This window comes from Neoarius graeffei, chromosome 6 (assembly GCF_027579695.1).
Source record: "Neoarius graeffei isolate fNeoGra1 chromosome 6, fNeoGra1.pri, whole genome shotgun sequence".
NCBI classification, from domain to species: domain Eukaryota; kingdom Metazoa; phylum Chordata; class Actinopteri; order Siluriformes; family Ariidae; genus Neoarius; species Neoarius graeffei.
In genome coordinates, this window is record NC_083574.1 from 1,108,953 (window position 1) to 1,125,626 (window position 16,674).

At 41.5% G+C, this 16,674-nt stretch overlaps 1 protein-coding gene across 1 annotated transcript; it reads left to right on the forward strand.

The window, feature by feature from the left end:
* Nucleotides 1-3,123: 3,123 nt before the first annotated feature.
* anln2 (anillin, actin binding protein 2) lies at nt 3,124-15,577 on the forward strand. Its single transcript, XM_060923131.1, has 23 exons — nt 3,124-3,231; nt 3,626-3,705; nt 4,665-4,853; nt 4,933-5,019; nt 6,920-7,092; nt 7,187-7,279; nt 7,955-8,096; nt 8,238-8,629; nt 8,763-8,848; nt 9,683-9,812; nt 10,671-10,806; nt 11,223-11,390; nt 11,472-11,598; nt 11,785-11,833; nt 11,928-11,993; nt 12,085-12,117; nt 12,462-12,483; nt 12,594-12,703; nt 12,813-12,866; nt 13,800-13,886; nt 14,000-14,107; nt 14,253-14,389; nt 14,937-15,577. The coding sequence occupies exons 1-23, from the start codon at nt 3,179-3,181 to the stop codon at nt 15,100-15,102; spliced, it is 2,688 nt and encodes an 895-aa protein (XP_060779114.1). The 5' UTR covers nt 3,124-3,178; the 3' UTR covers nt 15,103-15,577.
* The last annotated feature ends 1,097 nt before the right edge of the window (nt 15,578-16,674 follow it).

The following is a 16,674-nucleotide window of genomic DNA, read 5'->3' on the forward strand; positions in this document are numbered from 1 at the left end:
GAAAAGGGTGGCTTGCCCTCTCCAGGTTGGTGGAGAAGTCCTGCCTCAAGTGGAGGAGTTTAAGTATCTCGGGATCTTGTTCACGAGTGAGGGAAGGATGGAGCGTGAGATCGACAGGCGGATTGGTGCAGCCTCCGCAGTGATGCGGTCGCTTTACCGGTCCGTCGTGGTGAAGAAGGAGCTGAGCCAAAAGGCGAAGCTCTCAATTTACCGGTCGATCTACGTTCTGACTCTCACCTATGGTCATGAGCTTTGGGTAATGACAGAAAGAACAAGATCGCGGATACAAGCGGCCGAAATGAGTTTCCTTCGCAGGGTGGCTGGGCGCTCCCTTAGAGATAGGGTGAGAAGCACAGTCACTCGGGAGGAGCTCGGAGTAGAGCCGCTGCTCCTCCACATCGAGAGGAACCAGCTGAGGTGGCTCGGGCATCTTTTTCGGATGCCTCCTGGACGCCTCCCTGGGGAGGTGTTCCAGGCATGTCCCCCCGGGAGGAGGCCCTGGGGAAGACCCAGGACACGCTGGAGGGACTTTGTCTCTCGGCTGGCCTAGGAACGCCTCGGTGTTCTTCCCAAGGAGCAGGCCGAGGTGTCTGGGGAAAGGGAAGTTTGGGCTTCCATGCTTAGACTGCTGCCTCCGCGACCCGGTCCCGGATAAGCGGAAGAAGACGAGACGAGACGAATCCCACAGTGCTTTACATTTAGTATCACTACAAGATAAATGTACTTATAATAAAGTGTAGTAGGCTCTGTTTACATTACAAACATAAACATGTCATCACTAACAAATTACTGTAAATAGTAAGTAAATTTAATTTATAAAGCACATTTAAAATGGTTTTGACTGACCAAAGTGCTGTACATAAAGTAGCTAAGAAATCAGAGGTAAAATGCACAAACATAAACACAACGCAAAAGAAAAGATGCATTAATAGCTGCAACAAAGTACACATTACAAACACAGAGATTAACAGATAGACAAAGAGGCCAGAATTACACAAACAACAAATGAACAACAACATTGAATAACACCCACTACAAAAAGAACTAGGGAATGGGCAGCTAAGACGATGCAAAAGCCAGTGAGTAGAGGTGAGTTCTGAGCCTGGATTTAAAAGAGGAGATAGAGGGGGCGAATCTAATATCTGGGGGCAAACAGTTCCACAGACTTGGAGCCACTACTGCAAATGCCCCATCAACTTTTTATTTGAGGTGATAGGCTCCAGCTCGCCTGCGACCCTGTAGAACAGGATAAAGCGGCTACAGATAATGAAATGAGATGAGTCCGGGCCACATGGAGGAGACCTTTATCAGCAGATATCTCCATGGTTTCAGGAGATCTGAGATGTAAATAGGGGCTTTACCATGCAGCGCCTTGTAGACTATTAGTAGGACTTTAAATTGGATCCTAAAACTAATGGGAAGCCAGTGTAAAGAAGCCAGGACAGGGGTAATGTGCTCTCTCTTCTTGGTACCTGTCAGCAGTCTAGCAGCTGCATTTTGCACCAACTGTAAACACATTAAATGAGACTGGGGGAGACCAAGATAGAGGGAATTGCAGTAATCTAGCCAGGATGTAATAAAGGCATGACTTTTTCTAGGTCTTCAAAGGATAAAGAAAGTTAGAGACAGGAGATCATTCTCAGCTGGAAGAAGCTATTCTTAATAACAGTACTAATCTGTTCTTTAAAGCAGAGTTCTGAATCAAGAGTGACACCTAGGTTTTTAGCATATGACTTAACATATGGAGAGAGATGGGCAAGCTTGTCAGCCACTGAGGATCTAGATTTGGGAGGACCAAAAATGATAACCTCAGTTTTGTTATTATTTAGCTGGAGGAAGTTGTTGGTCATCCAGCACTTAATGTCCTCAAGACAATCCAATAGTGGCTCTATGGAATCCCTAGATTTGAAGGGGAGGTACAGTTGTGCATCGTCTGCATAGAAGTGAAAGGAGATATCATGCTTTCTAATAATGTTGCCTAGGGGGAGCATATACAAACAGAAGAGTACTGGACCCAAAATAGAGCCCTGCGGGACCCCATAAGAGACTGGGGCTGAGGAAGAGGAGAAGTGACCGAGAAATACAGAAAAGGTTCTGTGTTTTAAATAGGATCTGAACCAATGCAGTGGTGTCCCATTAATGCCTACCCACTCCTCAAGACGAGAGAGGAGGATGTCATGGTCCACAGTATCAAAGGCCGCACTAAGGTCCAATAGGACCAAGATTGCATTCTCGCCTGAGTCTAGAGTGAGCAGTAGATCGTTAGTTACTTTGAGCAGAGCTGTTTCAGTACTGAGGTATATTCAGTACTTTAGGTATATAAATATACGTAAATGTCATGAAAAGCAGTATATTTAATATCTAAAATGTCTCATCTCATTATCTCTAGCCGCTTTATCCTGTTCTACAGGGTCGCAGGCAAGCTGGAGCCTATCCCAGCTGACTACGGGCGAAAGGCGGGGTACACCCTGGACAAGTCGCCAGGTCATCACAGGGCTGACACATACCGTAGACACAGACAACCATTCACACTCACATTCACACCTACAGTCAATTTAGAGTCACCAGTTAACCTAACCTGCATGTCTTTGGACTGTGGGGGAAACCGGAGCACCCGGAGGAAACCCACGCGGACACGGGGAGAACATGCAAACTCCACACAGAAAGGCCCTCGCCGGCCACGGGGCTCGAACCCGGACCTTCTTGCTGTGAGGCGACAGCGCGAACCACTACACCACCGTGCCGCCCTGGTACAAATTATAACAGAAATTATTTTAAGTGCTTTACGCTGTTTGATATTTATTTATATTTATGTCGTTGGTAAAAATTAATTAAATTATTTTATACCTGCCAGTGTCTGTGTCTATGTGTCAGCCCTGTGATGACCTGGCGACTTGTCCAGGGTGTACCCCGCCTTTCACCCGTAGTCAGCTGGGATAGGATCCAGCTTGCCTGCGACCCTGTAGAAGGATAAAGCGGCTACAGATAATGAGATGAGATGAGACCTGCCATTGTTTTGTGATTGACGCTTTTTATTGATTTATTTTGTGTATTTTTGGTGTCAGTGTTGTGAATGACCAGCAGGGGGAGCGGGTCTCTTTTTCTCAACTAGCGCTGTCGCACGTCCCGCGCATGCGCCGAACACGCGCGGAAATTCAAAAGTTCTTCCTTCAGTTGAATGAAAGGCGTTGATGAGAAGCAGCCCTGTGTCGGTTCGGTTCGGTTCCTGAGGTAAGAGTGGGAAAAAACGCTTTAACACAATTTCATCTTAGTACCGAATAAATCGCTCCGCTTCTATTTCCTCGCGCGGAGGTTTGTTCTGTTTGTTTATGTTTTAAACTCCTTTGCTAGTTGAGAGTTAGCCTCCGTGAGCTAATGCTGTACTGTGCTGCAGATTTACTCAGCTGCATTTAAAGACTGTTAACAAACTACACAGAATAAAAATAACTAATTAAATAAAGTCTCACGTATGTTTCAAACTGTCGCTTTGTTTATTTTTTATTTAAAATAATTTAATGCTAATTGTGTAGCTAGCTCGTCAGTATGTGATGTGAAGCTGTTGGTTAGCTGAAGGTTTTCTAAAAAACATAACTTGGATTAATTTGCGCGCTTTTGTTTGTGACAGTGAGAGGATGGAAAAGCCGACGGATAAAAACCCAAAGAGACCGAGAGACCCGCTGGAGGAGAACATCCCCCCTTCTGATGGTACTGTATGGCTTCCAACTTCTGGGCGATGCAACAAAAACATCACCATGCTTTACAGTACAGAGAGAGGGAATAATAATGATATTTAAAAATGAGATGAGAATAAACACTTTACAGATATAGAGGATTGATACAAAAGGTTAACATATAAAATCGTCTGCTTCTAATCAGTTTGTAATTGCCATTTTTTAATTAAGAAAATGTATCAGTACCTACAGTATCATGATATTGATGCTCTATGATCATATCGCTCCGCCCTCCTTCACACACCTCTCTGATCTGTTCAGTGACGTCATTCCTCAGCTTGTTCTGTCTTTAGGTAAAACCTGATCATCTGCTTTTTGACTGGCTGACAGGTTGGATGTGTTAGTCACAGTCAAGTGTAGATGTTTTCACCCCCTTGGTTTCTGAGTGAAAAATGTATTTTTATATTTATAGGACGTTACAAATAAATTGGAGGTGCATCCAGCAACAAAAGACAACACGATGCAAAAATAACAGACTAATAGTTTAAAAGATGTTCTGCACTGAACTTTGAATGAATTTTTGTTGGGCTTCAGAGGATCTACAGGGTATGAGAGAATAGTTATAACATTCAGAAAGGGGGACTAGTGAACTGATGTGCAGTCTGACCATTTTTGTTGTTAATTATGATAAGGAAAGAATATCAGTGAAACATACATTTATATTAAATGTGTTTTTTTATATTCTTTATTTAAAAATACAAAGTGACTGGATGTAACTGATTTGATGTAAAAAAAAAAAAAAATTTCAGAATCCTCCATTTCAGTGTGAAATCATTTATATTTTAAACATTAAAAATATAATCCAAAAAAATGCACAATCTTTCCCTGTTTAGTTAGGGTTATATATCTTGATGTATCTTGATCTCAGATTTGTGTCATTGTGCCTTAACTTCATTAGGGTTAGTATTAATGATCCTCTTCTGACGTCTTTAGAGCTCGAAGTGGTGTTGAAGAGAAGGTGCTTGGCTGCAGGAGGAGTCGAGAATCATAACCCTGAGGAGCAAGCAGGTCCTGTGAGGTCTCCGGCCAGATCACGGCGTGTGGAGTCAGAGGTGAAACCAGACACACCTGCCATTGCATCAGTCCGACTCCGAGTTCAGCAGCTCACGCAGAGACGGGATGGTGAGGGAAGAGGACTTTATCTTCCTTTCGCCACACTGAGCTCTGAGTAATGTGTGTGTGTGTGTGTGTGTGTGTGTAGGTGGGGCTGCATTGGTCCAGCGTTGCATGTCGGACCCCGGGGGAGAGAGTCCCTCCAGCACTTTACTGCGAGACGTTTGTCACATCGGTGAGTTTCAGCTTAATCTTTAGTTTAAAGCTGAGTGCACACAACTCCATTTTAACCTCCTCTTTTCTCTCAGAGTAAGAGCTGCAAAAGTAATAAGTATATTATATTCATGTCATCTAATGACCTGGAAAAGTCAGTTTAGAAAATAATATACAGTGGTGCTTGAAAGTTTGTGAACCCTTTAGAATTTTCTATATTTCTGCATAAATATGACCTAAAACATCAGATTTTCACACAAGTCCTAAAAGTAGATAAAGAGAACCCAGTTAAACAAATGAGACACAAATATTATACTTGGTCATTTATTTATTGAGGAAAATGATCTGATATTACATATCTGTGAGTGGCAAAAGTATGTGACCCTTTGCTTTCAGTATCTGGTGTGACCCCCTTGTGCAGCAATAAGTGCAACTAAACGTTTGCGGTAACTGTTGATCAGTCCTGCACACCGGCTTGGAGGAATTTTAGCCCGTTCCTCCATACAGAACAGCTTCAACTCTGGGATGTTGGTGGGTTTCCTCACATGAACTGCTCACTTCAGGTCCTTCCACAACATTTCCATTGGATTAAGGTCAGGACTTTGACTTGGCCATTCCAAAACATTCACTTTATTTTTCTTTAACCATTCTTTGGTAGAACGACTTGTGTGCTTAGGGTTGTTGTCTTGCTGCATGACCCACCTTCTCTTGAGATTCAGTTCATGGACAGATGTCCTGACATTTTCCTTTAGAATTCGCTGGTATAATTCAGAATTCATTGTTCCATCAATGATGGCAAGCCGTCCTGGCCCAGATGCAGCAAAACAGGCCCAAACCATGATACTACCACCACCATGTTTCACAGATGGGATAAGGTTCTTATGCTGGAATGCAGTGTTTTCCTTTCTCCAAACATAACGCTTCTCATTTAAACCAAAAGTTCTATTTTTGGTCTCCTCCGTCCACAAAACATTTTTCCAATAGCCTTCTGGCTTGTCCACGTGATCTTTAGCAAACTGCAGATGAGCAGCAATGTTCTTTTTGGAGAGCAGTGGCTTTCTCCTTGCAACTCTGTCATGCACACCATTGTTGTTCAGTGTTCTCCTGATGGTGGACTCATGAACATTAACATTAGCCAATGTGAGAGAGGCCTTCAGTTGCTTAGAAGTTACCCCGGGGTCCTTTGTGACCTCGCTGACTATTACACGCCTTACTCTTGGAGTGATCTTTGTTGGTCGACCACTCCTGGGGAGGGTAACAATGGTCTTGAATTTCCTCCATTTGTACACAATCTGTCTGACTGTGGATTGGTGGAGTCCAAACTCTTTAGAGATGGTTTTGTAACCTTTTCCAGCCTGATGAGCATCAACAACGCTTTTTCTGAGGTCCTCAGAAATCTCCTTTGTTCGTGCCATGATACACTTCCACAAACACGTGTTGTGAAGGTCAGACTTTGATAGATCCCTGTTCTTTAAATAAAACAGGGTGCCCACTCACACCTGATTGTCATCCCATTGATTGAAAACACCTGACTCTAATTTCACCTTCAAATTAACTGCTAATCCTAGAGGTTCACATACTTTTGCCACTCACAGATATGTAATATCGGATCATTTTCCTCAATAAATAAATGACCAAGTATAATATTTTTGTCTCATTTGTTTAACTGGGTTCTCTTTATCTACTTTTAGGACTTGTGTGAAAATCTGATGATGTTTTAGGTCATATTTATGCAGAAATATAGAAAATTCTAAAGGGTTCACAAACTTTCAAGCACCACTGTAGATGATGTAACAACCAACTAGTTATCAAAAGTCTTCAGGTCACGCCCACAAGTGACAATATGGCTGTTAGTCACTCACTATCACATACACCTGTGTAACATACCTGATGTTAAGTGTGTGTGTGTGTGTGTGTGTAAGGTGAAGGGGAGTTTAGCTCTCGGCTGGAGCGCTTTAAGACCCCAACTCCAAAGACCAGCCCCGCTCCAGCCACACCTAACACACGCCATCTCTCCAGCTTGGTCCACAACATGCAGCAGCAGCTCAACGCCACCATGACCCCCAGCACCAAGGAGGCATCCCGTATGCGCCAGGTACACACACACACACACACACACACACACACACACACACACAGAGTGTGTAATCTCTCAGGATGTGTTACTTGGGGTGGTGTGTGTATTTCAGGCTCGAGAGGATGAGCTGAAGTCCCTCAGGGTGCAGCCTCTCACAGAGAACATGTGGCTCAAGAGGAGCTCCTCTGACCCTTCACTGGCTGAGGTATATTTATCAGTTCTCTGGTGTATGTTTGATTCATAAGGATGCATCTGTGGTATTTTTCAGTCCGAGTGTGAGTAGAGCAGTATCAGTGAGCATGGACATTAGAAAATGGTCGGGAGGTGCTGTACTGCTCGCTGACGCACCACTCACTGGTGCTGCTCTACATTAGAACATAACGCAAATTCTAACGTTTCTGTCAGAGGGTCATGCCTTCGAGCAGCTCTTATGTTTGCCAGAGAAGCAGAAAAATCCCTCGTCCTCCAGTACAGTTTGAAAACGTGAGCGCATATCTTATTTGTTCGAGGTTGGTGATGTGCACCGGGGTGTGTGTGGGTGTATTTAAAAAAAAAAAAATAAAAAATGTGTCTCTCTACACATCTAAGGTATGATAGTTTAGCTCTGTGGAACCTGCATGTCTAAATCATCTCTCACTTGAATTTCTGATGTGTTCTGGCTCTATGACTTGTATTAAAATGGACTGGAGGAGTGAATTCACATATCAAAACGTCTGAGCTGATTGACTAAATTTGAGGTGAAATGGGGACACTGGGTATTTTTATTCACGTTAAGCTGTGGTAAACATGCATATTTATTTATAAATAATTAAATGAAATATGTTTGGTTTTCTGAATGTCTGAGAGAAACAGAGTAATCAGCACTTGCTGTATTTGCTAGGACGACTCGGGCACTGATTTAAAAGAATCTGAACCCCGTTTAAACTTCAGTGTTGTGAATGAGACGATGGGAGACGGTTTCAGCGCCACATCTAGCTTCTCGACAGAGATGCAGCCTCCTGATACAGCGCTTTGTCCTCCAGGTAAACATGCCATCACGGCACTGTTTAATTCTGGATTCTGTTCGATCAGAAGGTCTTGATATTAATTTTCTATAACCGCAACAAAAAGGTCATGATAGGTCCGTAATGTAAAGATTTAATGGAACGGGATTTGTGTCTTAGAATCCATGGTGCGTCCTCATGCAGAAATGAGCACTTCTGCCTTAATCGACAAGATGTTTGAAGACGTCTTGCAGGCTGCTGATGGAGAAAAGGAAGACGTGAAAGAGCAGGAGGAAGAGCGACAGAATGACAGTCATGTCTCTGAGAGCAGAGGAGAAGCTGATGTGGAGACTGCTGAAACCGAGCCAAAGTTGACCCCTCCGGATCAGAGCCTTGGAGGAAATGAAGCTTGTGATGAAGAACAGAGAGAGTGTGAGAACCAGAATGAAGAAGAAGCAGTAGCTGGAGAGCGAGAAGAGAACACGGCGTGTAATGAAGACTTCCTGTCTCTCCCGCCGAGCTGTGTCCTCTCTCCTCTCAGCAAGTCTGTGGAAGCCGCCATCACGCTGATGGTAAGAAAGTTCATGGCTTTGCTGAACGCTTTGTCCTACTTGCACTCTGATTATTACAAAGACTCAGTCTTCTTGACTTTCCTTTATTTTGTTAGTCACCATTTTTTTTTTTTTTTTTTTTAAATGTGTTTAGGGGTTGACTACCACTGAGCCTCCACCCATAGCGCCTTGTGATCCTGCAGAGGAAGTGGCCACGCCCCCTGCTCCACCTCTGTACAGGTAAGGTCACTAAAAGCAAGTAGGCCAGTAAAGTTTACTACTAGAAGCTCCAGCGTGCTTTTTTGGCTTGGTCAGTTATGAGATTCGGACGTTATTCATATGCAGTGTAATAATCCCTTAATTAGTCAATCAAATAAACCATCTGAAGCCCATCCAATTAAAATGTATGTACCTTATTAAACTCAATCCCTTTAATAAGAAAATGATTTGCATATAAATGTTGAATCTGCTTCACAATTCCAATAATTCTTGCATTGTGATATTGCAAAAAATGCAAAAGTATTAAACTGTTTTAATGTCTAACGAATATTGGAAGCCAGAATGATGTGATTATGGTAAATCTGTCCTTTTACTGTTCAAGAAGAATTTTTAAATCATGTTTGTTATGAGAACCGTAACATATCACAAACCGAGTAAGGGTGGTGGTGGGGTGTTTGTTTTGTGGAGCAGGAATCTGGTTCAGTTGCACTTGGTTCTGATTTCAAGATGCATTATTTGGAAGATGCTTTTGTTTTAAAACACTTCATGACATGCTGTTCAAGGAAAATAATCAAGCACAGGGTGGTGTGATGAAGCAGAGTTACTGCTGGCACCCTGAAGATTATTTTCCTGTAACAGCACTGCCCCAAGTGTACTATAGTAACAATAACGAGTGCGTTAATATAAACCTGTGATGTGCAGCCGCACTGCTGTCAGAGCGGCTGTTATAGAAAATTAATCAACACCTGACCAATTGGAGTCCAAAATGTGGTATAAAACAATCTTAAGTGATGTTTCCTTTGTTAATTTCAGTGAGTGAATGATTTTTATTGGCTTTATTTTTTAAATCTGCAGTGTTGATGAGTACCGCTCTCAGACAAAGAACCTTCCTCCATCCTCTCAGACTGTAAGTCCTGGAGTTCAGAAGCAGCGTGCTGAAAAATCTGACACCAGCCCAGCTGTGAACACCAAAGAAATTATAAAGGTTTGTTAAAATACATATTAGATAATGTTTGAGTTATTTTTGCACCACTGCACATGTGTGTGTGAGGGAGAAATGAATCGTTGTGCAGCTTGTGATTATTATATTGTGTACATATGTATTTTCTTGTCTGATGATTAGTGACTGGAGTGTTGTAGTCTAGCCACTGTAATCTTCTACAGGTCTTCTGTCTATATGGGTCTTCCAGAGGGTTCCTTCAATTTTAAACTCTTTTGAGAGATTTTGTTTTTTAGGACACCTCACATCCAGGATCCTGCTCTCTTAATTTTCACTTTGAGTCTGAACAAAATTTAAATTAATGCCTATGGTTTCTTTGCTATTTTTGTTTTATTTTTGCACTTTGAACTAAACAGTGTGTGTGTGAGAGAGAGAGAGAGAGAGAACGAGAGACAGGCTGAAAACATCCTTGTAAAACTCGGTGGTCAAAAATATGAGGGGGGAAATCACCCCAGCACAGCAAAATAAACAATTAGAGAATTACATAATTAGACTGAAATGTGTGTCACATCAAGTGTTTAGTTTTTCTCCTTTTGTCAGTACACATCTACAAAAAAACAAACGCTGCAACCCAAAGCACACGGCATGTTTGATTCAGTTAAGTTGATTCGGAATTTAATCAGTTTCTCTTTGGAGTTTGTTTGCTTGGATGTTCTTGGGGACCGAGTGAGATTGCTGTGTTCTCAGCTGCCTAAAGAACCAGACCCGAAGAGGAGAAACACTCCAGGTGCAGTCAGTGCCAGGTCTTGAGGAATTCACAGCTAGTTGTATTACATTCATTGATTATTGATTAAAGGCAGTACGTTGTGTGTGTGTGTGTGTGTGTGTGTGTGTGTGTTGCAGGCTCTCAGTGACGAGGCGTCCAAGCTACAGACTGTAATTAACCAGACTCTACAGGCTCTGAGCTGCTGCAGTGATGAAGAACACGGCAAAGGATCTCTGCAGGAGGCAGAAGCTGAGAAGCTCCTGCTTGTTTCCAGTGAGTAGAGACTGTCTTCATTATCAGATGGGAATTATTCTAGCAAAGGTTTGTATGTAAATCAATGTAGACGTTTCACAGAGATGAACTCCGTTCCCGTTCGTTCTTAAAGTATTTCTGGTGTAGCTCGTATTTCTCTTGTACAATATTTAAGATGTCCAAGTTACTTGAGTTAATGTGCGTCTAGCTGTCACTCTTAACTGCGAGTTTGTTCCTGGTCTGAGGGGAAAATCCGACAATATCCTGATTTTTACAACCTGTTATTAAATCAGTCTGCCACTGATGTACTAAGAGACATGGAGTATGATTCTTCACTAGTTTACCGTGAACCGCCTGTGCTCAAAGAAGAGCAATGTCACTTCCTGTGCTCATGAACACATCACATGGAAAGGGTCTGTGTGTGTTGTGTGATGCAGGTGAGAAACATGCGGCTCTGCTGGCTGAGATCAGCCTACTGAGAGAGGGAGGCGCAGGACGAGAGCCGGACTCTCGCCCTGACCGTCTCCAGCCCTGTAGAGGCACCATCAGCATCAACAACATCCAGCTGCCCCTCAAGGTGGAGTTTGTGTGCTCTGCCCGCACAGGTGAGTTCAGGACGACAGAGAGAGCAACGTGAATGTAATCATTGGTATATAGCGTTGGTGATGAGCTGTCTCTCTGTGCAGCTCGTCCTACTCACTACTTTTTCGTCCTGATCCGTTACGGAGCGTGTAACATCGTTGCCACTCCGCTGGCTACTGCTGCTGACGCTGAGAACGGAGACACCATCACCTTTCCAACCTCCATCACACTGTCAGTCCACATCATTATTATTATATTGTGAATTTGGTGAATCATTACGTCTACAAATGTAGGGTGTGGTCATTAAAGAACTGAAGTCTGTTAACTCCATTAAACTGATCACAGGATAGAAACACTGTTGTGAGCTTGTGATTTCTTCATATGTGTCGTGTCTCCCCCCCCCCCCCCCCCCCCCAGGCAGGACATTCGCTCTAACTTTGAGATTGATGTAGAAGTCTACAGTCTGGTGAGTTTTATCAGTTTGCGGCTGTAGTCTTTCTCACACAGTACACCAAGTGTCTGAGTTTAATTTTTATTTTCTTCACCTGTCTGTGTTGTAGTCCAACAGTGTGGCGAACAGCAGCAGTGCTAATGTTCAACAGCACCGCAGTTCCATGAGATTAAAAGTAAGTGCACGGGTTAGTGGTGTGTGTGTGTGTGTGTGTGTGTGTGTAAACATTTCAGATAATTGTGTGTGTGTCCCGTATCTTTCTGTAGGCAACACCAAAGAAGCTACTCAGCAGTATTAAGGTGTGATTTTCCCCCAAATCTGTTTTGCAAGTCTGTAAAATAAGCTAACAATAATATAATTTTCATTCAGTTAAATATTTAAAACGTTTGTATTAACAATATAAAGACTTATAATTAAATGGTTTTTGAATTTTAATAATTATTGTAATACTATTCTTGTAATTTTTTTTAAATATAATTTCATTTTTTTTATAGCTTATGTAGTTATTTATGTAATGGTTATTGATATTCAGCATTGTTTTTAATTTAATAACAAAATTATGTATTATTGAAAGTGTTGACTTTTATTTTTCATTTAATTAATCGTTATTACGATGATCACACTTTAATTTTCATTCCTACAGAAATCCAACCCATGCTCCACTTGTAAGTTGTGTGTGTGTGTGTGGGTTTTTGTTTTTATTTATTTATTTTTCTTCTTTCTAATTTCCTGTCAGGCTGAATGACCCTGTACCTGTTGTTTCTCTTCACCGCAGCTGGAGCTTCATCTGCTCTGGATCCTCGGCGCTCCAGTAACTTCTCCTTAGTGGGTTCTCACAGGATCACTCTCTCCTCCCTGGGGCAGACCAAGTTCCTGCTGGATAAGGTGTGGGCTTTAAAATAACTCGTGTGTGTGTGTGTGTGTGTTGCACTGTGGTGGGGTCTGTGGTTATGTAACTGCCTCCTCTTTCCTTGTCCCCTGTTTTTCTCCTCAGATGAAGTTTGAGGGCAAAATCAGGCAACTCCTGGGGGATGAGTTTCAGGAAAAGGTGTCACACCGTTTCCTCTTCACTCTTCTCTTTCTGTCTCGGTGTTTGTGTGCTGAGAGCTGTATGGAGGATAACTGAGACCAAAAATAATCACACAGGAAATCTAGTCACCTTCAGCACGAAACCATTTCATGTGTTTTGTTAATTTAATTTAGTATTTTATTTCAGCCACGCCCTCCCTGGACTTTGAAGCCTCCTGCTTGGCCACGCCCCTCAAATATTACAGTAATATATTGTGGTTGTAATCATGTGATTAATGATCAGCCTCACCTCTGATTGTAAAGTTAGCATACATAGTCCTTCATGGTTACAACATGAGCGCCATAAATTATTAGTTTATTGCTTTATAATTTATAGCCTTAAAATATTTAGGTTAATTAACATGGTCACAGGTGAAGATTTGTGAATCTAATTATGTATTAAACTAAACGATGAGCTGTTTTGGTTGAGCAGCACTGCACACTGCTGTGGTGGGGTTTTGGTCCCCCCCCTTTTCTTCCCCTTTTCCTCCCCTGTTCATAACTGCTCTCTCTGTTTACAGCATGATTTAATGCTGACAGTGTAAAAGATTTTAAAGGTAGAAAAGGTCATTCTCAAATATTTATATAAAAAAAGAACCATAACTGGTGGATTTGATGTTTTGATAACGGTCATACAGAGACTTTTTTTTTTTTTTGTACAAATATTTCTCAATGAATCACTTTTTTATTTTATTTTTTTATGAATACTTGTGAAACTGATTTTTAGACAAGATGGTTAAAAGTCTTGACATGTATGTATTTCAGAGATGCTCCTGTCTATGATTTGGTAGCTTTTAAAAAAAACACCAAGTAGATACTTTCGAGAGGGCAAGTTTAATTTCCCTCTTGATTCTTAAAAATGTAAATTAAGGTTTGTGGGTGTAATTGTTTTGGTGTAACGGTGTTTTTGTAGGTGCCCTTTCTGTCTCCCCTGGAGGGTCATATCTACCTGCAGCTGCACAGTGAGAGTCACTCCAATGTATATCACCAAGGATTTCTGGTGTGTGAGAATATTTCCCTCGTATTGTTCTCAAACACGACTCGATATGAAGGAGCGAGTGTTTCATCCATACACTGTTTTTTCTCCTTGTAACTTTTAACTCTCCTCGTTAGACCATGTTTGAGTATGTGAGTGGATTTGGGGCGTGGCAGCGTCTCTCCTTTAAGCTAGAAGGTGGTGTTCTCTATTACTGGAAGTACCCCAATGAGATGTGCAGCAAGGTGGGGAAACAGCACAGCAGCCCTGATAATCATTGTTTTAAAAAGTCTTCACTCAGAAAAACTTTACCTCTCTGTGCAGTATAGCTTTCTGTGTAGTACTGAACTGTACTTGTGCTCAATCAACTCGTTTGTTGTCCCCGCTCAGTCAGCGGAGGGCAGCATCTCTCTGTGGGGCTTTGACAGCGTGAGGGCTGTGCAGAGGGACTCCTGCGCTTGGCCTCACACCTTTGAACTGGTGAACTCTAGGACCCTGCAACAAGACCACACCCACACCTTGGCCAAGTATGATATTCCGGATATTATTGTCTAAATAATCAATCCTTAATATCCTGTTAAATGGTTCATTATAAACCACAGACGTGTACAGCAGGTGCTCTACTCGTAATAAACGGAAACACAGTTTTGATCTGGTGAATTGTTTAAGTAAGGAAAGGCTTAACATTTCTGGAAGGAGTCTCCAGTGTCAGAGGTAAAGATGTTTAAAAACTTTGCATGTTCAGTACAGAGGAGTTTACGCTTCTTTTGCGTTTTCTTATTAACTTGAGAGAATAGATTCTGGAGAGGGGAAAGACTGTTTATAGCTGCTATAACTTAAGTGACAACAGGAACTAATTAGTTTCATGGAACATTAAATCTAACTATAAACATAAATATGATGTGTTCTTTAATAGGAATGTAATTGTTGGTAAAGTGTTGATGTAAGAGGAGTAGAACACTTGGGGATGTGCTGTTAGAGGAAAATAATCAGCTTCAGAGTGTGAACGGAAACTCTTCCTCATTCAGTATTTTACTGTAACCAACACAACTTTATTTTATTTCCTATGTGAAGGAGCTGGTTCTCAGCAGACACTCGTGAGGGACAAGCAGACTGGATGGAGAAGCTAAACCAGGTGCTGCTGGACCTCCACACATGGAGCTGGAGAGCTGCTGGAGAAGAGAGTGATCAAGCCAACACCTCGTCTGTCACCGCAATGTCACGTGAAAGCTTCCTGTAACGCGTTACTGATATGTACACGTGCGCACGCACACACTCTCTGACACCAGATACATCTGTAAAGGTCATTTTCTCAGTGTGAAGGTTAAAACACCTCGAGTCTGATGGACTGAGCACAGCTTGGAGCCGTGTATGTGAGCTTAAACATCACAGTATAACAGTAAGATCACCAGACTGAGTCACACACAGCTGCAGTGCGAGTCTAAGTGCAAATACTTTTACATTCATCTCATACTCAGGGTGGAAGAAGACTTTCTCTATCAGATCAGTCTCAGTGGAGGTGCATTTCTCAGGTTTAATGAAGAAAAATGTGCAGAAGTCCATTAATGGTGTTGTGGCTCCTCTTCACACCATGTAGATGTTTATCGGTTCTATTTTGCGTAAGAAGGGAGAATCATTTTTATTTGCACATGTGAAGTGCGTAGTCTTTACTCAATCCTATTAATTCAAAAGGTTATTCCAATTTTTATATTTTACTGCCTTTCATAAAATTTTCACTGATTACAAATTAATTTGTAATCAGTGAAAATTTATGAAAGGCAGTAAAATATAAAAATTGGAATAATCTCTTGAATTAATAGGATTTAGTGACTTTTTTTTTTTTTTTTAAATGAGGTTTATATATATCTTTTCAGGAGACCCTAACACCGAGGGAGTAATGATGCCATCACAACACTATAGATGAAAATTATCTAGTGTTTTTGTAACTTGGTGTTTGAATCATCAAGCTGCAGATTATTTTGGATTAAACACTAAATTGTATACTGGGCTTTTAATTAACATGCAGTATAAACGAATGTATTGTTTACTTGTGTACTCTTCTTCTGTGTTTTTCTCCTGTCCACTGACTGTGAAAGACTGCTGTAACTACTACAGGATAAATACGTGTAGATGACGACCTACACGTGAGAGTTATCTTATTGTTTTTCTGAAGCTGCGCTCGTTTCTCTTCATCCTGACTTTACGTTCCAGCTGTTGTAAATTTTCTGGCTAAATCAAAATACTAATGTTTATAAAAATCAGTGGTCAGTGTAAACTCCTTGAATATTAAGTATTTCTGCTAAAAAAAAATTACAGTAAACCAAATGAGATTTATTCAAGCTCTTTGTAGACATTTTGATCATTTCAAGCTTGAAATTTTAATGTCTATTGGCAAATCATTTTGATTCTATCTTGAAATAAATGTTTAAAATGAGCCAAATTAATAAGAAAATTAAAAGCATGAAGTTAAAATTATTTCTATATATATTTTTTTAAACTACTCATACTTTGAAAATAGCTTGATGTAATTTCTGAAAAAAAAAAAACTAATATTCAAAATCTCATCTCATCATCTCTAGCCGCTTTATCCTGTTCTACAGGGTCGCAGGCGAGCTGGAGCCTATCCCAGCTGACTACGGGTGAAAGGCGGGGTTCACCCTGGACAAGTCGCCAGGTCATCACAGGGCTGACACATAGACACAGACAACCATTCACACTCACATTCACACCTACGGTCAATTTAGAGTCACCAGTTAACCTAACCTGCATGTCTTTGGACTGTGGGGGAAACCGGAGCACCCGGAGGAAACCC